At 50.9% G+C, this 21,967-nt stretch overlaps 6 protein-coding genes across 6 annotated transcripts; 3 read left to right on the forward strand and 3 right to left on the reverse strand.

Moving 5' to 3' along the window:
* Window positions 1–8,774: 8,774 nt before the first annotated feature.
* B0H65DRAFT_431692 (heterokaryon incompatibility protein-domain-containing protein) lies at window positions 8,775–11,263 on the reverse strand (the record flags this gene model as incomplete). The annotated part of the gene is made up of 3 exons (XM_062824962.1): window positions 8,775–8,951; window positions 9,071–10,525; window positions 10,697–11,263. The coding sequence occupies 3 exons, from the start codon at window positions 11,261–11,263 to the stop codon at window positions 8,775–8,777; spliced, it is 2,199 nt and encodes a 732-aa protein (XP_062679756.1).
* Window positions 11,264–13,707: 2,444 nt separating this feature from the next.
* B0H65DRAFT_473589 (uncharacterized protein) lies at window positions 13,708–14,566 on the forward strand. Its single transcript, XM_062827213.1, has one exon. The coding sequence runs from the start codon at window positions 13,840–13,842 to the stop codon at window positions 14,104–14,106; it is 267 nt and encodes an 88-aa protein (XP_062679757.1). The 5' UTR covers window positions 13,708–13,839; the 3' UTR covers window positions 14,107–14,566.
* Window positions 14,566–15,793, reverse strand: B0H65DRAFT_444760 (glycosyl transferase family group 2-domain-containing protein; the record flags this gene model as incomplete). The annotated part of the gene is made up of 2 exons (XM_062825701.1): window positions 14,566–15,378; window positions 15,677–15,793. The coding sequence occupies 2 exons, from the start codon at window positions 15,791–15,793 to the stop codon at window positions 14,566–14,568; spliced, it is 930 nt and encodes a 309-aa protein (XP_062679758.1).
* A 355-nt stretch (window positions 15,794–16,148) lies between these two features.
* On the forward strand, window positions 16,149–17,201 carry B0H65DRAFT_272140 (uncharacterized protein). The gene is made up of 2 exons (XM_062822753.1): window positions 16,149–16,904; window positions 17,007–17,201. Exons 1-2 carry the CDS (start codon window positions 16,311–16,313, stop codon window positions 17,076–17,078), a joined length of 666 nt encoding a protein of 221 aa, XP_062679759.1. The 5' UTR covers window positions 16,149–16,310; the 3' UTR covers window positions 17,079–17,201.
* A 299-nt stretch (window positions 17,202–17,500) lies between these two features.
* On the reverse strand, window positions 17,501–18,537 carry B0H65DRAFT_578833 (uncharacterized protein; the record flags this gene model as incomplete). Its single annotated transcript, XM_062830740.1, has 2 exons — window positions 17,781–18,537; window positions 17,501–17,697 (listed from the first exon to the last, which is right to left on the reverse strand). Exons 1-2 carry the CDS (start codon window positions 18,253–18,255, stop codon window positions 17,501–17,503), a joined length of 672 nt encoding a protein of 223 aa, XP_062679760.1. The 5' UTR covers window positions 18,256–18,537.
* A 1,342-nt stretch (window positions 18,538–19,879) lies between these two features.
* Window positions 19,880–21,966, forward strand: B0H65DRAFT_559929 (uncharacterized protein; the record flags this gene model as incomplete). Its single annotated transcript, XM_062830136.1, has 4 exons — window positions 19,880–20,437; window positions 20,489–20,698; window positions 20,754–20,927; window positions 20,990–21,966. 4 exons carry the CDS (start codon window positions 19,880–19,882, stop codon window positions 21,494–21,496), a joined length of 1,449 nt encoding a protein of 482 aa, XP_062679761.1. The 3' UTR covers window positions 21,497–21,966.
* Between the last annotated feature and the right edge of the window lies 1 nt (window position 21,967).

A 21,967-nucleotide genomic window follows, 5' to 3' on the forward strand; every position in this document is an offset into this window, starting at 1 on the left:
AGGCTTCCAGCCTCGCTTCGAGCCAAGCCCCATGCAAGTATGCCAGGGGGCGGGGGTGTTGACACGGGCCCCCACCCAGGCTTAAAGCCATACCATACCGTCCGTCCACTCAACCCCCAGCATATGGGGGTAGCGACGGCGAGGTGCTTGGCTTGAAGCCATGCTTGAAGTAGTTGTGATACGCGTGGTGGCCTCTGGGCTTTGCGTGCAGTATTAGCATTCCTTGACATTGCTAGAGTATAACAGATGACAGGCTTGATCTGCTTAGTTCCTCAGGCATGCACTTAAGTCAAGGCAGACAAGTAAAAAGACGGGCTTATAAATAGGGCACGTGCATACTGTGAATGGTGTTGGAGGCTGCTGGTTTCTGATCCTAGAGCTGTGGTTGCCTTGTCGCTCTCACCGCCGCCGCCACTTTGTTTCGCAGCCCTGGCTATTGGGTTCCCCAGTTAGCTGGCTCAGGTCCGTGAATGGGATGTTCAAATCACTAACAGGAATGGGTGCGATTCTCACCAAATCTGTTACGGTTCTGCACACCCCATTAACGAAACCACCCACCACCAGTAATGCCAAGGAAATCAGGTCAAAATCAGGTGACGTGGTTGGACCGCTGACCTCGATAGAGGATAGCCAGACTCCACCTTTGAAATCTGAGAGGTTGCGGGGGCAGCGGAGGAAACCTCCGGACTTAGGCAGCTGCAGAGCCCAGCAAGGCCAAAGAATCATTGGAACCAATCAGTGGTGGTTCTCCCTGTAAGGGGTACAGCATAGTTGACACAGATGCTGGCCAAAAGAATCGATAAGGTTCTACGAAGAGAGAAGGGGAGAAAAGAGCGCCCTCTGGGCAGCCTGGCCGGCTGTCCTAAAGAAGGGGCGTGCGCACGCACAGGCCAGTGTTGCCTGCCGCGAGAGTGGAGCACTCGCCTGGCAAGGCTGCCAGGCATTTCAGCCACGGGCGCCAGCCCCATGACACTCCCGAAAAAGACGCGAGTGCTTTGTTTGTTCGTAGTTTGGTTCTTCAGCGTCTTCCTGTTCCGCAGCCCTGCCCCGTATGCACATCTTTCAGCCAATCGACTCGTCTACAAAGGTGTTGGCGGCTGCACCCACAGTGTGTTGCAAGCTAACCACCATGGTTATGACATGCCAGGATGGAGGGGAAGAGGTAGGCTGATGCAGGCAGATGAAGAAAGTAGGCTAATGCAGGCAGATGAAGGAGGTAGGTTAAGGCAGGTACATGAAGGAGGTCCATCGTGATCAGTTTGTCGTAATGGGATCATCAAACCGTGATTCAACAAGACAAGAGCGAGAGATCAGTGTCAGGATAATCCGCCCAATTATATTCATCTTCTTAGCGCCGCCTCCCCACTCACCGTAATGCCTCCGTCCGAACGATATGGATATGGGAGGTGGTGGTTCAGTTTTTTGACCCTCCCACGTGATTAAAAGACCCGTTTCCTGTCCTTCCCACTCCCATAGACATGCAGACATATCGGTGGCTTGCCTATGGGAGTAATTTTTTGTAGTTTTTAACAGGGGTTTTGATGGCTCAGCTACACCTCTGCCGGGATATGAATGTTAGGGCGAGTACGTCGATCCTACAGAAAGTAGGAAAACAGAGGTTAGCGGCTGGGCACTTTTGTGTAAATGCTACGCTGCGGCAAAAGTCAAAAATTAACCTTTCATACCCCGGCAAGGATGTAGAAACGCCGGCGTTTCCAGAAGCGTTTTCATCCTATCACTCACGCCAAGCGCGGCTAAGGCTATGAGCTAGGCTAGCACATTGAAAGTTAATTCTAAATTAAGCTTCGATACCATAGTTCCATGGGAGCACACGGTGACTAGATGTCTCGTTTTTTTACGAGCTTCTTAGGTAAACTTGACTAACTTGGAGTGGACGTTTGTACCTGTTATGCCCATTCAGCACCGTCACACACTTGGGTGAAGCTGCATCCTTCAACTTCAGCGCATCGACAGCCGATACAAAATCCAGGCCGATGATTAGAAATACTCAACTATTATTCCCTTTGCCCTTACTGCAACATTCCTCAGCTACGCTCGTAGGACGATGGATTGGGGGCCGCCCTTCTCGCGATTAAAACGTCCCCGCTGACACTACGAATGTGACGAACGGCAGTCTGATCTGCCCAAGTGGGATAGCTGAAGGTTGATGCTACCAGAAGACGTTCGGTGAAGCCAAAAGGTTCACAACAAGTATGGTAGCGTTATACTAGTCTCAATGATAAGGATCTGTTGACTACTGTCGAACTATCTGACAATCCGAGTTCTCCAGTCGTCCCTTTATACCTCGAATGCCTTGAATGCCTTGGTCCCTGTTTATTCATTTTGAGTGTCTGCTCACTCGCGAGTGTCTGCTCACCGTGAGCACCTGTTCACTGGTGAGCACCTTCCCATAGTGAGCATCCCCTGTGCGCCTTCTGATTCAATCCTCGTTTGGGGTTACACTGTTCGTCCTTTAGCGAGGCTGCTCGCTTAAGTTCGTAACAACGAAGCGTAAGAACCCGAGATATTTGGGCAGGCGAATCCGACTAGAACCCAAGAACCTAGGCCTATAGCAGACTCCACCGCGCAATAGATCACAAGTGTTCCTCACTTTATCCTCCAGCGGCGGGGGCGTAAAGTTGTAGAACTCGCTGTCCTGTTCTGGGTTATCACAACCAAGTTCAAAGCCGCAGGCGGAATTCTGAACCGGAGATGTCGGAGTGGCAGTAACGACCATTCACAAGACTGAGCTTCTTCCCATCAGTCAGCATGGTTAATCTAGAAAGAGGGATAGCATTCCCATACGAGCCGAATTACTACCTAGTGTGAAGCCAGTCTTGGAGTACCTTCAACACCCAGTCGGTAGTATAAAGCCGCATGTTAAACCGCGATCCCCCACATCTAGACTAGGGAAGACCATGTAGCTATTGTCACGCACGTAGATCTCGAGATAAGGGACACGAATAATCTGACGTTGTTGATAAATAACTAAAGATGAAGAAGAAGAAAGGAAGCTAGTCTACATAGGACGAAAGAGATGACATCCTTATATGCAGTGGCAGATGGGATGGTAGATTGAACGTGCATGTGATCTGGCACCTGTCTGGCACCGCCATGACAGCTATGACGAAGCTACTGCAAGTGTGTTGGCTCATCCAAGCACTACCAAGGAAGAGACCACTTATCCGATCGAGGAGAATCGAGGCTTCTCCATTATACCAACCTTGGCCATGAGTGGGCAGTCAGGGGTTAATCCCGTGGCATCTGGACCACACAGGCACCTGCAAAAGGAGAGTCAAGGGATGGAATAGTCTTGCTTCTTCGTAATGGAATACGTCATCTTGACAATAGTAGGAGGTTACTAGAATTTACAAAATTCCTATAAATTTGCTTATCCTCCCAGACTCTTCTGGTGCCACGCTGGAAAAATAAAATAGAGAGAAAAGAATTAAGAAAGATATGGAATACATTATATATCTTGTGAGAAACCAATAAACCAAACCCGTCCTGATAAGCTGCCGATGGATATCATCTGTCCCTGGAGGCTACAACTAGACGGTCGGTAATTCGGTGGCAGCCAGAGTACGTTTTGGCCGTTGCAAGTAATCCAAGAACTACCCTGTTCCAAGCCATAGCCATAGCTCTTTGGATTATCTAGTACAACTTGGCTTTCAGTAGTTTCTGTATCTATTTTAATACGTCCAACGTTGGTACGTAGGTAGCGATTAGTATGGTCAAACGATATATGGGTCATCGTAGTACTAGTATTAATCGTTTGGAGGCAGTTCTCCGACACCGGATCCCAGATCTTGATCGTTTTATCCCCCGAACCGGACGCAAGCCGCTGGCCATCAGGCGAGAATGCTACTGAGGCAACGAGATCACTATGGCCTTCTAGGGTCTGGAGGCAACTCCCCGACGCCGGATCCCAGATCTTGATCGTTTTGTCCCACGAACCGGACGCAAGCCGCTGGTCATCAGGCGAGAATGCTACTGAGGCAACGACCCTGCTATGGCCTTCTAGGGTCTGGAGGCAGCTCCCCGACGCCGGATCCCAGATCTTGATCGTATTGTCCGACGACCCGGACGCAAGCCGCTGGCCATCAGGCGAAAATGCCACTGAGCGAACGGGCCCGCTATGGCCTTCTAGGGTCTGGAGGCATGCATTCCAATCCAATTCTACAGCCGGCTTAGTTCGAATCCATTCAGGTTCTTCTGCCCTGAAATTCCTCTTTATCAAGCTACCGTTTGGAGCAAATACAAGCGCTGATATATATGCTTGAAGTGGAGCTTGCTCTATTATTGACTTATAAGACAGAGCAAACCGGTAAGCATCCCAAACAAGCTTTGATAACTGCGACTGATCATTACCTCTCTATATCTTTAGTTAGACCAAGTTCCTAGTGCGGAGTTAGTCTCATACTTACTAGTAGGCCCTCGAGCTTTCTAATAGCAACAACGCCCGCAGGCATAGCTTGGAGTAGACTTAGAGCTTCCAGCCAGTAAAGGTACTTCGTCTGGAGGAATGTATAGACAACCCCGTTGTCCTGTAAAAGATCATTCCGGTTTATGTTCGTGCCAGAAACCGAGTCACATAAGTGATCAACCCAGTAGACGCACGAGTACCGCACCGTCGCTAGCGGGTCCGGATTCGGTACTTGGACCTTGTCGCTCGGAAATCCCGGTGCCCTTAAGCTGTATATGTCGCGTCGCAGTGTTGCAGACATGGCATCAAGTGACCTCGAGAAGATGGTATAGTTCACATCTTCTTTCCCAGAAGGAAAAATCCACTTGAACGCCTCCTGAGAAGCTTGGTTGACAGCTTTATCAGAGGCATTGCCAAGTAAAAAGTCCTTAGCTGATTGATGGATAAAATAGATGGTTCGTTCTCGTAGTGTTAGAAATGAACTACAAAGCCCTATAGTTGTTTCTAAAGACTCGAAATCGTCGCAAGTGTCATCAAGTTCGTCGGCGAGAGTGGTTAGTTCTTCAAGGCTGATTGGCCGGCGAACAATTGTAACAATAGCAAGAAGGTGCTTGCAAAGATCGGATTCATCGAGCTGGCTCATATCCTCTCTCATCCGCGCATATAGAGCATCCAGCCCAGATGGAAACATGCGTAGCTTTTTTAGAGTAAACCCTTTCTGGACCTTTTCAAGCGCTTGACAGACTAACGCCACCCAAAGGAACGTATCTTGCGCATTGGAGCACAGGTAGTCCTGAACGGTCTTTTTTGTCCTTGGATCATACTTCTTTAGCCCTGCTAGGTCATCCACCTTGTGCAGGATAAATGCATTGACAGCCGCTGCGACGGATTCCGCATTTAGCTCCAGGGAAACCTTCACTTTATCTGCGGCTTTCTCAACCGTTCCTCAATTTGCGGCCAATTACGGCTTGAGACGATCCACTTGACTCGAGATCCAGATGATGATTGCTGAGCAATTAAATCGAGAAGCTGTGGCAGGTCTGTTTTAACGCACTCGTCAAGCGCGTCAATGACTAGGTAGGTCGTTCGGAGGCTTGGGTCTCGTAGGATGTTGGTGAAGATTCTCGACAGGGCGTCCCACGTATTTGCATCTTTGAAGAGGCCTTCGCCTGCACGGTCATACTCACTCCGCACGTGTGAGAGGATAGATGGCTGCTGGTCGATAAGTAGATAGATTAGGCCGCGCAGTACGGCGGTTGCATTGTTGAGGCGAGAGTCGGTAGCTTGGCAGAAGAAGTAGGCCACATTGCAGTGGCGCGCGTTGGCAGTATTGTCTTGATCTAGCTCATTGATGATGCCGCACAGCAACATAGTCTTCCCTTTGCCGGGGTCGCCCTTGATCCAGAGCAGTCGGTGCTGTGGGTCATCACGCCATTGTTGAAAGTCAGCGTTATTGAGGACCCAACGATACGAGTCCTGCAAAAGGCCGCCTTTGGTCCGTTCGATGCGGACTTTATCATCGCGAGGATCGGTAAGGCGCAAGTGCTTCAGGCATTGCTGGTCCTTCTCTGACATGTGCTGTATAACGAGCTGGTTAAGATGAGACGTCACTTGCTGAGCAGTGTATGTCTGGGTGTCGTCTCGGAAGCACTTTTCGGCGTTTTGGATAGCCCCCAAGTCAGCATTCCAGTCGTCAATCTTGACTATATCCCGGAGAAGGGCTAGGCCGCGGTTGCGATAGCAAGCACAAACACTCTTAATCTGATAGGAGAGGAGCACTTTATAGAGGTCAATAATTTGGATCTCCAATTCGCCTCTCACTCTAGAAAGTTCGCCGATATGGGCGGTAGGATCCTTGAGAAGGATATTCAACAGGTTCCAGTACCAGTTCATTCTCTTAACAACGTAGTCGATCCCTTTGCGGTTGGCTTCGGTCGCGGTTACAGGATTGATAAACATCTATAGAAGTTAGTATGTGAAGTATCGCGCTCTAAATAGACGTACCTCTAAAGCAATACAAATGCCAGTCCAGGCGAGCGCGGCTTGGGGCACGGCCTGGGTTGCCGCATTTATAATGTTCTTTGCGGATAGAACAATATCCATGGCTATACCAAGGCTTTCTTTCACCTTAGCTTCCTTCTCAGTCTTAGCTAGGCCAGCATTGATAAGCTGATTCATTTGACGGCGCCTGTCCGAGTTGTTTTGGGCAATGATGTTCGGCTGGGATTCGGGCACTGTTAAGTCGGGGCTAGCCTGCAGCTGTCGGGACAGTATCTTCTCGTATACGTCCACCAATCTGGCCTCTTCTTGTTTGAGGTCATTGTAGGCACGGTCCCAGAGTCGTACGGGTAAGCTGGTAGTAATGTCATCTGCATTGGTGGGCGTCTCTATGTTGGCGGAACTAGTAGCTGGAGCGGCTGGGAGGCGGGTAGTGGTATTATCCGCGCCGGCGAACGTCTCTATGTCAGTGGAGCCGGTAGCCGAAGCGGCTGGGAGCCGGGACGCGGATATAGAGGTGGCGGCGAAGATTTTTTGCAGAGGTGCAGGGCGAGACTGCTCTTGGTCCGTAGAACCTTCCCGATCCTGCGCATTTCCGTATCGCTTGAGACGCGTCTGGAACCGCGAGCGCAGTCGTCGAAGCATCGTAGCGTTGGGGAAGGAACGTCTTAACTGAGGTAGATGAGGCACTCGAGGATGATCGTGTTGTCTTGGAGGTGGCGAATGCTATGGTTGATGATCAATGGATTGAGTTTAGGGAAGTGCCGGGAATTTCTCTATCCTGCCACTAAGGACACAATAAGGAAAACAAACTAGAGCCCTATGTTTTCTTGAGGCTATGATGGAGCATGAGACTCTCTGTGTTGTCACCAAGTGCGAGATGGCTGGCGGCTTCCTCCCAATTACAGGCCAATCACCCAAAGGACATTTCTTTTCTAGAGGCCGGGCATTCTGGACCTAGAGACTTCAAGGCGCCAATCAATAACTCGACTTGGGCGAGGGTCGTGGCTTTCTGTCACGGGGTCTACAGGGTTGGCAATAGTGTACCAGCAGCGGCCTGGTAGCTTGCACCACTTATGAAGCCGTGGCGCGGGTAGGGCTGTAAATCCGAGTGGAACCTGCAAATTGCAGTAGAGCCTAGGCTGCCAGTGCTGTCAACAACCAAGGCGTTGCGATAACCAGTGTCCTTGAGCGGACAATGCATTGATGCCTTACTTTTCATTTCCTTTGGGACCTGTGGGCGCATGGAACCGACGCCAAGCGGCGATCGCACTGACAGTAAGACAGAAAGCAGCTGTTCATACTGCCAAAGAAATGCTTTCGTTGAAGTCCAAAAGAGGAGCTTGTACGGCCGCGACTGAGAATTGTGCTAGTATACTCATACTACGGATTGCGCTTTGACAAACGTTAACGGGGCTAGCTACAGTGTCGCCACAGTGTCAGGACGGTCAACTTTTCTCTAATCTGCCCAGTTATATTCATCATTTTAGCGCCGGCTCCCCACCCACCGTAATGCCTCCATCCGAACGATATGGATACGGGAGGAGGTTGTTCAGTTTTTTGACCCTACCACGTGATTAAAAGACCCGGTTCATATCCTTCCGACTCCCATACATAAGCTACCATATCGCCTGACTAGTAGTTGGGTCGGTGACGACCAGCGAATCCCAGGTGTTGTATGTTTTTGCGATCTTTTTTTTGGTGTTTTGGTGCTCGCTTTAGCCGCGGATCGCGACAGGAACTCAAGACGGGGCATGCCAGCAGTGTGCAGGCAGCACAGTGTAAAACGGCAGAAAGGTCCAAGTCAGTGGAAGCATCTGGCGCAGCCACTCACTTTTTGGTAGTTTGCCTGTGCGAGACTCAGACCGGAGACTGGTCATCCAGCGGCGTCTTTCGTTTCAGTTGGTATGGAACGAGTAAAATCGACTGGGGCTGGTAGAACCAAACATGCCTTTGCACAGGATGGACATTAGTGACTGGATGGGACTTATGCTCCCCATCTCAAGGAGGGCGTCTTGTTGTCGAAGACTGGTGGTGATGGGGTGGTCCACACATGGCGACAGCGACTGGTTGTTGGATGGAAAGAGATGGAAGAAAAGACGAGGAAATGAGGAGAAGGAACGAAGTGAAATGGGAAGAGGGAAATTTCTGTCATGGAAATGCAGGTACAGTAAGTCTAGATACTGGACGAACAGCGGCAGGCATGATGGATGTCCTGTCGTGTCTTATCGATAGGCAGGCACCTGCTTGTAGAGACGGCAGGCACGTGATAACCTTCATCGTGACCACCCGGAAACTTCAGCTTTGCTTCTGGGTATTGAGGTATGGCAACTACAACCTGGAAGGTATGTCATGGAGGCGGCTGCCTCATTGACTTACTTGATGATGTCTGGTCTTTGGAGAATCCTTCCTTTAACCTGACATTTTCTGTCCTGGTTGTTCCGTTACTCACAATTCTGTTGTTTGTCGCATTGAAAGCGTAAAGCACAAGCATGAAGCTGGCACCTGATATCTTTGTGGTAAAAAACTGCGTGATATTCAAGAATGAAGCAAGAAAACGACAGATGCCAGTATCAATCAGTAGATATCAAAGACCTCCTCCTCTGGTTCAGTGTCTATGAACTCCCCATGCATGATACCGTCCACCCATGCCTCTCCCCCGAAGGTGAAGGTGCTTCCACTGCCTCCGCGGTCGGTCGCAATCTCATCCCCGTCTTGCGGGCGTGGACGCAGGATAAAGGGGGTGTGTGCGTTTTGCAGAATTACCACAATGTCTCCAGGTCTAACATCCCCAATCCCGTTGCCCAGCATTCCTTTAGTCGTCTTGAATAACGTGGAATTCTTTGACCTTGAACGGCGAAATAACGCTCTTATTTTCGCGTCCATGAAGGATCTCAAGTCGCTTTCGCTGATGCTATCCGTTACACACTCCGGATCAACTGATTCACTTTTCGTCTGCGCCTTCCCGTCGGTAATTGTAGTCGCACCACGGCAAGTATCATCATCCGGGTTGGATAATTTCCTTTTCAAGGTGCGTTTCGAGCTCCTGATTTTCGATAATGCCTTCAACTCTCCGGATCTTTGTATGTACTCGACCAGAAAGTCTGGGAGTGACTCAGGATCCGGGTAATCCTGGCGCATGAGCCTGCGGATAAAGCAAGCAGCCTCTGTCTTGTACTTGGGTTCCTTCAGCCATAGTCCGAGAAAATTTGCGTTGCGGCTATCCATCACCAAGCGCCAGACGTAGTCTTCTCCCTCCAAGTTCCAAGTATCTGAGCTCACTGGCAACCCCGTAAATTCACGAATGTGTGCCAGCCAGTCGCTTGGTCGATCCTTTTCAAGAGCATTCTCAGCCTGGTAGTCATAGGCCATTACGTCGGTGACAAAATCAACGCGATACCCGGGCAACTGGATGGCCGACGAATTCCCATGTCCCCAGAATATATGGTAAGAGCTCTCCATGCGGCTATCGCTGGCGTCGAGGTATGCGAGACGCATGGCTACTAAGCTTTGCGGCAGCCCATTCACACCTACATCCCGCCAGTCGGGGACCCAGCTTGGTAACTCGCTTGGTTGGTCTCTTGGACGGGGCAGACAATGTCCGATATTATACAGTACATCGTCAGCAAACAACGATGAGGTGAGAGACGCCTTAATCAAAGATCGCGTGGCCTGAGTAAATAGATCAACCCATGTCATGTTTTTGTAGTCGACATGGCCAAACGGACGACGGTCATCGTTGGAAAGGAGGCCGAGTATACCGTAGACGATATCGCGTGGGTCAGTCGCCTGATACCATGGACGTTCGGTTTGGTTGGAGAAAGCCACAAGAATGTTGCCCAAGCTCAGTTTCGTTCCGCGGCAGAGTAATTGACGAATGAGCATAGCCTTGTTTGGATAAAGATGGGAAGGGAACCGCTCACAGAACCCGCGCCGTAGTGGGCATTTGTCCCAGAACGGGGTGAGAAGTCCACCACGAAATTTCCAGAGGGCTTCTAGCACCGCTTCGAAGTATGAAATTGGTGTGAGCTTTCCGCCACAGATAAGAAGTACTTCCCGGGCCAAGGCCACTTCCTGAAATATCCATATCCGGTGCCAGTACTCATTTGTCAGTAGTTGAATGATACCAGTTTCCAGATCACTCAAGACGGATTTTCCACGCGTCCTACGTAGCCCTTCAACATGGAGCAAGTCGTAGAAGAACCTTGCCATACCATACCCCTCAGAATCCATGCTCAAAGTATCCTCAATCGTGCCTCCCTTCTCAAACACCGGTTCCGGGAGAAAGTACCGTTCGAGTTTGTGCAAATTAAGGGATGCTGTGAGGCGTGAACTGAATGAGCCATCCATGGGGATATCTGTAGGCCACAACTTCTCCATCACTCCAACCTCCAACGCACGAGGGCCCCAGTCCGCAAAGAACTCCATAGCAACATCGGTAGCCTCAGAACCAGGACCCAACCAGGAATAGACCAACTCGGCATTCTTGAAGATGTCACACATGCTCTGGACATGCCAGCTCTTTTCATCATCATCGGATTGTTGGATGCATATGGCGTCGGCCCAGAGCCAGGATTCCACGCCGTGATGCTGAAGCATTTGGAGAAGCGCATGCAGGTTCTCGCCGACAGAAAACTGTTCGCCGTTGACCTCGATATCGTCTTTATCCTTTGTATCTCCCCAAACGTAGGACAGCGCACGATATTGGAGGGCGTCATCGTCAAGAGAGGCGTGGCGAAGTTCAAGACTGATACTGTCGGGGGTCGACTGGCAGGCGGGACTGTATCGGAAGACACGAGTCTCGCGCTTTTCGCGGCTCAGAGGGCTGTATGTGAACATTGTTGGCGACATCTACTTGTTTGGATGGGAGGTGAGTTGCCCGGATTGGAGTAGCTGTGGCCGTCGGTGGCTCGGTGCAGCGGTGCAGTGGTTTTGCAGGCAGCAAACGGAAGGAGTGATAAGAACCCGGTCTTATCAAGACATTGCCCTCCGCGCAGGCGCCTTCCACTTGGTTCCTTCCAAATGTTAGATGATGAAGATACCAAAGATTTGAAGGAGAACCCCAGGTGATAAGAACATGACCATGAGGAAGGAGTGTATCTGGCCGAAGACCTCCACGTGATGTGAACTTGCCTGCCACCTGCGCCGGTTCTATCTCTGCTCCTCCACGATTTGTGCAGATCCAACTTTTCCCCAATAACCACTGCAAGCAAAAGAACAAACGTTCACGGCACCTTGTGATTTCTTAACCTCTTTTGTCATTGATGTGCACCCCGCACAGAGCAACCTTCCACACCTGCGACACTTGCCTGTTGAGACTCGGCCTAACCCTGCCTATATCCGCACCCAACCACAGTCATTGCTCTCGATACTGTCAGGTATTATTTCATGTCCCATGATTGGATCATGGGCATTCAGGCCAAGTTCAGGATGACCACTGTCTATCGGAAAGTCTTGGCATGCGTGAGGGGTACCTGGCTGCGATGTGACAGAACAGATGGCCAATGATCCAGGAATCTAGAGACCTCGTTGTCCTAGATCTGTCAAAGCCAAACGAGGTTGAAGCACTTCGAGGATGTGGGTAAGAAACACCACAGAAATTCTGAGAGCCTTGAGTAGTCCGCTTTGTGTGAAATCTGACCGTTGCTGACTTCTTCTGGATGTCAGTACTTCTTTAGCGCACGCAGCTCCCGCAAAAAGTCAAGCTCCAATGTCTATACTACCAGCGAGAACAGAAGCTTCGAAGTTGAGAGCCTAGCATCCTCCCTCACCTCTGTCTCCCAGGGCACCGAAAGTAGCCATGGAGAATAGAGAAATTTCGAATTTAGATGATGAACCTTCGAACTCCAATGAAGAAGCTTCCGATTCCGGATCAGACTCTTAGATTGTTTCTTTCTTTCTTTCTTTCTTTCTTTCTTTCTTTCTTTTTTTCTTTCTTTCTTTCTTCTCTCTCTCCGCCTCTCTCTTATGGTGTTATTCCCCCCATTTCATGGCAGTCGCTTCAATTTTCCTTGAGTCGATATCTTGTAACAAGACGGAAGAGGGAACATGACAAAAACTTTCTTGACCATGACATTTGTGGAAGTTGACGTCCCTGAACACCTTCCATATCGTACTACTCAATAATCATCAGTGTTTTGATCAAAGTATGAAAGGTATCAGGTAAAACAGAAGAGCATTCAAAACGATGACATCTTGAGCATTTGCTCGGCATGTCTATCCGTTTATTCGTGCTAACTCAGAGCCCGTTGGTTACCGGGACTTCACATTCCATGGCACCAACAAAACTCCGTACCCAGAGTAGACGACAAAGGACGCGGAATTATGCCGTACGTTTCCCGCAATTGGCAATGCCAGTGTCAAACTGGAAGCACTAATGGCCAGGACCATTGCAAGTTTCGGACGAATATTATGATTGAAGCACCCCTTCATCTATGCCATGTGAACGCTAGCCTTGTCAATGCCGTCCACAGCACATACGGTTTACACTTCGTTCACATTTGATGTTAGGTCCGGGGATTGTATCCGAGATGAGATCATGACCGGTCACTGGTATGTATGTTGTATGCTGAGCTCAGCTCGTACATGGAGGGACAAGTCCCTAGGCGGTTTTTGACAGTTGGTGAGGCAGAAATATGATCACTTTATCCATAACAGTCCGTCGTCTTTCTATGTCCGAGGCGTTTAAGGCTACGATGAGACGAGGCTTGATTCGAATAGAGCAACCCGTATTTGTGAGCGGCAAACATCAGCTGGCCGTTGGCGGCATTACATTCTGCTTTGGGTTTGGCGGGCGTGTTGCCGGTTGTTCCTTCCCGTCTTTCTCCTGTACAAGTTGTTCGTGAAATTGCACCTTCCTGGTGTGATGAATGAAAAGTTTTCGGGTTTTTATCGTAGGTTCCCTTGGTACTAACAAATTCTACAGCTTCAGTTTCTCCGCGAAAAAAAATCTCGCTAGCGGCTCGCTCGAGCAACACTTAGTATGGGGAGGAGGCAGGGGGTTTCTGAAGCCTGTCAGCAAGGTTTTGTTTACGAGGGAGTTTTGGACAAGGAAGTTGACATGTAAAGGCGAGGGGGGCTGTCGAGGAGCAGTGGTGGCGCTGAGTGATGGGGAACGGGAAAGAGACAGGGAAGCAAACGACAAAGCACAAAAGAAGGATGACACGGGAGTATGCAAACGATGCGAAAGCCGGCCAGCAGCGCTTGGGTTTTTGTTCAGTTATGTTGGTCTGGTGCAAAGGGAGAGCGACTTTGATCTCGCCACCGTCAAGGGCCTCCTCCCGCGCGAAGTAACCTGGGGTCAATAGCGTCTCTTCGTGGATGAGCTGCTCGCCTCGCCAGACGCGATATACAAGAACATCGCCGTTCGGTTCATCTACGGCGAATTATGACTGAACCGACTTAACCTCATTTACATGTTCACGCGGGGGCCTTTGTCGCTGGGGTTCATGGCTATATGGACTTCGTACAGGCAGTTTGCCGTGCAAAACAGCGCGTGGGTTATAGGCGGGATGGCGTGGATTTTAGTGGTCCTGTCAGGGATGCAGGTCGGGTTGGATATCGCACTTGGGGAAGAGGGGGCATTTAAGAGGGCGAGTTATGGGTTTGCGGAGTTTTCAATCTTGGGGCCGATTAGTGCCATGGTGCTGATGTTTACGTACATAGTGGTGTTGTTTGTGTGAAATTTGGTGAGGACGAGGAGGTTTGAAGTCCAGAGGAGCCAGAGGCTCGGAAGGACCCGGAGTGGGTTGCATCTGGAGACCGGGAGGTTGGGGACGAGGATGGGGACGCTGGGGAGAGGGAGGACGGGGGACATGGAGGTGTGAGGGAGTAAGTGGTTGGGCTGATGGATGTACAAGATGGAATCCCGCGTCAGCGGGTTGATTGTCTTGGTGCTGAAGATCCCGATGGCTCGGGCGGTGCGACGGAGACAGAGTGTTAGTGGTAATTCACCATCTGTTTACTTTGCCCATTTTTACAGTTTCTGTTAACTGCCCATTTTTCACTTGTGGCTCTACCTACAGTGCTGGGAACCAACGGATACTAAACGGCTTTGAACAAATAACTTCAAAGCACGCGCGTCGAGGCTGCTTTTCCCTTACACGTGTTCAATTGTCCAACTTCGTCATTAGAAGTATTTCTCACGCGGCAAGACGGATAATGTAATCGTTACACTGCAGTCGTAGAGCCATGTCGAAATCCTCCGACACGTGACTCTCGGACCAGAACTTCTCGTAGCCATCTTCATCCTCGTACGAGACTTGCTGGATGGCAGACCAACAAAGAATGACGTTGTAACCAACGAAGGGAGCAACATCACCGTTAGAGACGGTATACCGAATAGCGCTGTAAATCAGATTGGTGAAGAAGGTGATACCATTCTCGAAATACGTGTGAACAACCTGCATGATACCAACGTCGGGGGACTGCTCCATCTCCGAGACAGTATCAAGCAAGCAGTCGGCCGGTACACGGGTATCCGAGTCAATCAAGAGAATGTAGTCGCCCATCCGAATATTGCCGTCAGTCCAGGCACGGCCATCTTCCGCGAGAACCTCTTGGAGGGCGCGCTCATAGGCTTGAGCTTCGTCATGCTGGGACCATTCCGGGGATCTCTGGATTTGGCTAAGCTTTTCTTCCACCTTGCACGAGATCATGAGGGCAAAGTTCATGTTGGGTGCCTTCTTGAACTTGCCACGGCGCTGGAAGCCATTTTCGCCGTGTCTAGGGCGGGCAACCCAACCGATGCTGTGGTCTGCATAGAACTCAATTCGTTCCTGGCGGTCTTCCTCGGAGATCAGTTGAAGACCATCGTCATTGATAAACATGTTTGCCGCACCACCCTGGAGCTCGTACGTGGAGATGGCGTGCTTGATCGACTTGGCTGTGGCACTGCGAGTGTAACGGCCATGACGAGGCTCGACTGGGATTGGCAGGACTGCGACTTGTGCAGCCTTGTATGATAAGATAAGGATTAGCCAAGTTGGGTATGACTTCTACGCGTCCAGTACCAATATTAGCGGCAAATTCCCAACACCCTTTTAGAGGCTACGGGTAGATCCGACCGTCCCATTCAGGCACCAGGATGTGGGGCAGCTCTTGTCGATTGGCTCGAGAGAGCTGCAGGCTGCGAAACGGGGGTAGCGTTGAGAGCGACGAACCAACCACAGCTTTTGGATCCGAAGCCGGCAGCCTGCAACTCCACTTAGAGTATGCACGTGCCCGACTTTTCACTTGTCTGCCTTGACCTACCTCCTTCATCTTCCTGCCGTAACCTGCCTGCATTAGCCTGCCTCCTTCATCTACCTGCCTTAACCTACCTCCTTCATCTGCCTGCATCAGCCGACCTCTTCCCTTCCATCCTGGCATGTCATAATCATGGTGGTTGGCTTGCAATACACTGTTGGCGCAGCCGCCAACACCTTTGTAGACGAGTCGATTGGCTGAGAGAGATGCATACGGGGCAGGGCTGCGGAACAGGAAGACGCCTGCAATTTGGCGGCGTTCGACGAGCCAACCACAGCTCTGGGATCTGTGGCGTTTGCTCGTTCTTTTCTCGCATCTCTTTAATCAATCAATCCTTCGAGCGGTGCGGAAATATAGCCGATAGTGATTGTGGGGAGCTGTGTTTCTAGATATGGCGGTCAGAACCCTATCCCTAGTGCTGGCTGAGCCAGAACTAGGGTTAGGGTTCCTCAACCGCCACGAAGAAAAGGATGTTACCCCACAAAACAAGCATGTCGGGCTTGATAACTATATATCTCAAACCGGTGACCCACTGATACCGGAAATGGCTGGATTCCCAGCCACTACCTGTATCCCTGTATTATAGCTTAGATCCTATTACCACCAAGGCGCCGGGCTTGGGTACTATTCCGCAATCTTCATGTTTCCTGAATCCAATTCCGCTGTGGTGGTTCTGACGAATTCGATGCCACTCAACGACGTTGCGGACTGGATCGCTCAAATATACATCACCGCGCTATTCCAATTTGAAGATGGAGGGAAAACGTACCTTGACCTGGCAAAGAAGTACGTTGAACTGGCGAAGGGAAGTCGGGATCAGAAACTCAGGCTTGTGAAAACAATGAGAACGGGCATTGACAGCGAGCGCAACACGAACTACTTTCATCCGCGACAATTGTACTTATACACCGGGAGATATTACAACTCGAAGGGTAGCTGGCCAGGGAATTTTTTCATCGACATCCGTTGTCCGAAGGATCAGGGGGAAAAGGACGATTGTTTGGAGCTCAGGTTCCAAGGACGGGAATCACAACTCTATAAGCTCCGTCACCTCGTGGATGACATCTTTGAGTGGGCACTAGACTACAACCAGCAAGCACGGCGAGCACGATTCACGGTATGGGACCCGGAGTATTTCAAGATCCAGTTCAACTTCAACCCAAAGCGGTCTCATGAGGCTGTTACGCTCAACTGGGCAGGGAATGGGATGGTTCTTACCCGACGTGAGAACAAGGTGCATCTCCCACGAAACCTTCCAAAGCTCTCAAAGAGTCATACCGTCCCTCCAAGCAACACTTCGCGGGGTTGTCAAGAAGAGCTGGCGCTTGGTCTCGAGAGGTTCACGGAAGTTCCCGAGATAGTTACCCGAAAAGGCACACTTCTCTCGTTCAGGGCGGTGACATGCTAGTCGGCTGGGAGGTATACATGCACTACAAGCAATGGAATCTCAGTGTATTCCGCCACGAAAGACACTACGTCTTTTCGCAAGGGTTAGGGTGCATCCTGCTGCCTTGTCTGGGTGATCTGGGTTCCTCTCTCCTTTCTTTTCATTCGGAAGACACCTTCTCCGGCGACTTACCATCCTTGACAATCACCCGTAACCATCTCGGGGAAGGTTCTCGATTTGGAACGCTGATTGGCCTCAAACTGGCCTTCATTTGTAGTCACTGACAAAGACCTCGGGCTGAATGGGTGTCAGAAACTTAACGAGGTCTTCGTTGGGTAGGTTTTGCAGTTCGCTAAGCTGTCTCCTTTGGAACAATCTTTCTTTGAACTCTCCTTCACCCCAAACAGAGAGTAGAAACTCATTGCCCACCTCACTCAACAACATTAGGAGGGGGAAGGGGGGATGATCGGGAATGCTTCGTCGTCGGTGTCGTCGGGTTCTGGCAGGGGTGCTCGGGTGCCGAGGAGTCTGCCGTCCGCGGTGGTGGTGACGCCGGTGAGGCCTTCGTCCTTCAGGGCTCTGAGCCGGGCGAGGAAGGTGGCGTGGCTGGTGCCGAAGGCATGTGGCGCGTCGGATGTGGCTCGAGGGTTTTGCCACGTGACGAGGGGGCATCGGAAAAAGTGGCCTTTTTCGCATGGTTCGCCGCAGACGCATGTGCGGAACGTCTCGGCCGGGTGGTTGAATCGGGCGTGGTAGGAGTGGAAGTCCCAGTGGCTCGTGCGTTCGCCAACCCATCGTGCGAGGTGTATTCGGGGCAGGCGGAGGTATGGGTTGTCGCGATACCACAGGGTAGATCAGCCAGGCATGCCGGTCGGTGCGTGAGCCAGTGGAGCTCCGGGTCCGCTTCGGAAGGGAGGGTCCACATTTTCCAGCGTCGGGGTGGTGCTGCCGAGTCGGGGGCGAGCCACGTTTCCTCCGGTGTGTTTTCATCCCGGGGGGCTTGGGACTCGGTGAGGGAGTAGAGATGGAACCAGCCGCGCAGTGGGGGCGTGCGCAAGCGTTGGGTTAGCGGGTGGTGGGCCGGGAGGGTGTGGAGCCCTGCCACGGCCCGGGCCGTTTCTCGTCTGATGATTTCGGGTGGGGCGATGCCGGCCAACCAGAAGGGGTCAAGCTTGGGGACTGTGCGCCAGACCGGCATTGTTTTTCGGAGAGCCTTCGATGCTGCTGTCTCGATCTCGTCGAGCGCGGTCTTGATATTGGTGGACACTTGTCCGCCCCTGCGTCCGATTCGCGTATGGCCAGGGAAGAGGGCGGCTGCACCGTATGTCAGGGTAGGGATCTGACGACAAGCATCTTGCTGCCTTGTCTGGGTGATCTGGGTTTCTCTCTCCTTTCTTTTTCATTCGGAAGACACCTTCTCCGGCGACTTACCATCCTCGACAATCACCCGTAACCATCTCGGGGAAGGCTCCGAAATTACCCTAATTCGCTAAGCACACGTTCGCATCACCACCGGTGGCTGTTACAGTCACGGATGTCCCACTCTCCGGAGGTATGGCTCAATAGCACAGTCGCGAATCGTGGGAGAGGGTCAAGCCGTCGGCTGCGATGGACTCCGGTAAATATCTCCCCTAGCTTGTGTTCTCGGTCTTTTGAAGATCTACATGATGCCATTGCGTTGGTTCGGGGATTCTTCCCGGATACTGGGGGCTCGTCAATGTTAGATTTTACCGAGCGATGAATAGTCGGACCAATGAAGTAGGGCAAGGCAGGCAGATGAAGGAGGCAGGCTAATGCAGGCAGGTTACGGCAGGAAGATGAAGGAGGTAGGTCAAGGCAGACAAGTGAAAAGTCGGGCTTGTGCATACTTTAAATAGAGTTGGCATCAGATCCCAGAGCTGTGGTTGGCACGTCGAATGCCACCAAATTGCAGGCGTCTTCCTGTTCCGCAGCCCTACCCCGTATGCATCTCTCTCAGCCAATCGACTCGTCTACAAAGGTGTTGGCGGCTGCGCCAACAGTGTGTTGCAAGCCAACCACCATGATTATGACATGCCAGGAGGGAAGGGAAGAGGTAGCTAATGCAGGCAGATGAAGAAGGTAGGTTAAGGCAGGTAGGTGAAGGAGGTAAGTCAAGGCAGATATCGACGGTACCTACCTGCCCAGTTACCATCCACTCCTACTTCCGCTTACAAGCGATGATGAACACCAATAGTAGGGCGAGGGATGGACATCAAAACCTCTGGCCAACGATGGATCTCTTGCGGCTCCCTCCTCAGCCCTGCAATTGTTTCTTTGCCATGCCCACCATGCCCATCCAGGCTGCATTAAGTGGTGGCTTTGGTCTGCCCTGGGAATGGGATCCCGCCCGTTCCGCTCTTCCGGGGTAAAAGAAAGGTGGAGAAAGAATCATCGTCACTCTAATCGGGAAGCCAAAACTTGGGAAAGAACTATCCTTCGTAATGAAAGCTGGCCAATTAGAGCCTCTTATTGAGCAATCGAGCTGGAGAATTAACAGTGCTAGATTTGACAATAAGGCTTATTAAAATTCCAAGCATTAAACCCCCCTTACAAGGCCAGATACCCTCGTGATTTTCCCGCTATAGTAGGCTTAATAATATAAGAATCAGACTAATCCTAACTTACAACATCGCTTCACCCACCTTGGCTTATCTCACCTAGCCGTCTTCCATCTTCGCCCTTTCCCCATACTACCACCCATCGACAGATATCCCACCGACAAAACAGCACTCACAACTCAACCGTCGGCCCCCACGGGCTAAGAACATTGGCCCCAGCACTACCCCAACAACGACTATATTATGATGGACGCCGATGTTATGCCTTATAACGTACGGCCAATGACCACAGCACCGATGCAACAACGGCCTTCCTTGGTTCCCTACCATATGCCAACGATATTTATGAGCACGGCTCCCATCAACAGCATCAGCGCGCCAGCACATTATCAGCCATCCGTGTCTTATGGCGGAGGATATCCGGCTTATCCGCTGCCTACGCCTACTGCCATGAGCTCTCCGTACAAGCATCAGCATTACCAGGAACGACCATCACTACATATGGTTACGCCTGAACTCAAGGACACCAGGGGACTGCATCATATTAGGGATGCGAGGAGGTACAGTGAAGAGAGCAGGAGCCCATCGGAGCATAGCGATTCTCAAGCTTCTACGGCGGAGACGACCATCTCGAACCACTCGACCTACTCGCGAACCATCACCCCCAATGCCCGGGTCAACGGAGCGCCTCAAGTCGAGTTTACCACTGCGGTGGACAAGCTCATGAAGGTCATTCAGTCCAAAATGAAGGACACGGACGCCGAGCAGAGCGGTGATGATAAGGACATCAAGACTCAACAGGTATGGCGGACCCTTCTTTTGAGACTGAGTGAGTCTAACACTTTCTTTTAGCAATCATCCCCCGATTACCAGACAAGAGTGCAGCAACCGGCCAATAAGCATAAGCGTAAGCGATATGAGTGCCAAATCGAGGGCTGCAATAAGAATGTCTCCCGGAAGACGAACCGCGACACCCATGTTCAATCTCACACTGGAGATAGACCCTATGTTTGCCCTATTCCTGGCTGTGGTGGAAGATTCACGCAGGCCGGTAGCCTCAAGGTAAGTTTCAGCCCTACTGTGGCTATAGTGCCAATACAGTGTGACAGAGTCTTAGATACACAAACGTCGTCACACAGGAGAGAGGCCCTACCGCTGCGAGGTATGCGATACGGGTTTTGTGCAACGTGGAGATGTCAAGGCACACATGAAGACACATCTTGGCATAAAGGCATTCCTCTGCAGACTCGATAACTGCCACAAGCAGTTTACCCAGCGGGGAAATCTCAAGGTAAGAAATTTGCGCTTTTATATTTTTTGCCAAGGTGTCAAACTGACTCGGCTTGCTTGCAGTATCACCAAAACAAGTACCACAAGGAGACCATCAAGGCTCTCGCCGTAAGATTCGGCACTATCGAGGACTGGTCGATTGTATCGAAGGAAGATATGGAGATTTTTAAGGACTTCGCCGAGGTCTACAAGAATAGTAATAAGGGTATTAAGGGTCGGGGAAAGTATCGTAAGGTGAAGTTGGTGCCTCTAAGCTTACCTACCAGCCCGACCGGCCATTCGCCGCTTCCTAATATTATGATTTCCCAGTACCCTCTTCCTTCGGCTCCCGGACTTTCGCAACTTCTTTATACTCCTCATCCGCTCCACCCTCCGCTTCATCACCAAGGACCTAGCCACTCGGCTATGTACGGCATGCCCCGACCGGGCCTCCATGGCCATTACGAAACCTACGATCACCACGAAGTCCACATTGTGGCCAGCAGCCGCGGTTCTGTAGCAGAACCCATTTACTACTACGAGGAGCACCCTGGGGAGCTTGCTTTCGGCGACCGGATACTAGACTATTAGCTATTGAGATGGCGATACGATTATTAGTGTGTTTTGACTTGTACGAAAGGACGAGCCTGTTTCGCTTTTCTATTTGCAACCTTTTACTTATTTGTATATGACCTATTATCGCCTTTGTTATTTCCTTTTTATATTGTTTAGTTATTACCTTTGTTTGATATATACATCCCGAATCAGATCCGTTCGATCAGCTGATATCGTTATTTGCAGACTTAACTGTACCTAGTGCCTATATAGTTCGGACTCTCCTACCTAATCTAGTTGAAGACTGGACCTACCGGGGTAAAGACTTGCTCCCCCGACGTCAAATTCCGGATGGCTACGACGCCAGTACCATGACCAATGCTGTTTCGTCATATACAGCGCTGTCCATCTATCCTTATGCTTAGGATCTGCGTCAACCTTGCCAGTATCGAGAAGCATCTTAACGATCGCTTTATAGCCTTTTTCCGCCGCAAGCCATAGCGCCGT

Source organism: Neurospora tetraspora, assembly GCF_033439725.1.
Source record: "Neurospora tetraspora strain CBS 560.94 chromosome Unknown B0H65scaffold_6, whole genome shotgun sequence".
Lineage (NCBI taxonomy): Eukaryota > Fungi > Ascomycota > Sordariomycetes > Sordariales > Sordariaceae > Neurospora > Neurospora tetraspora.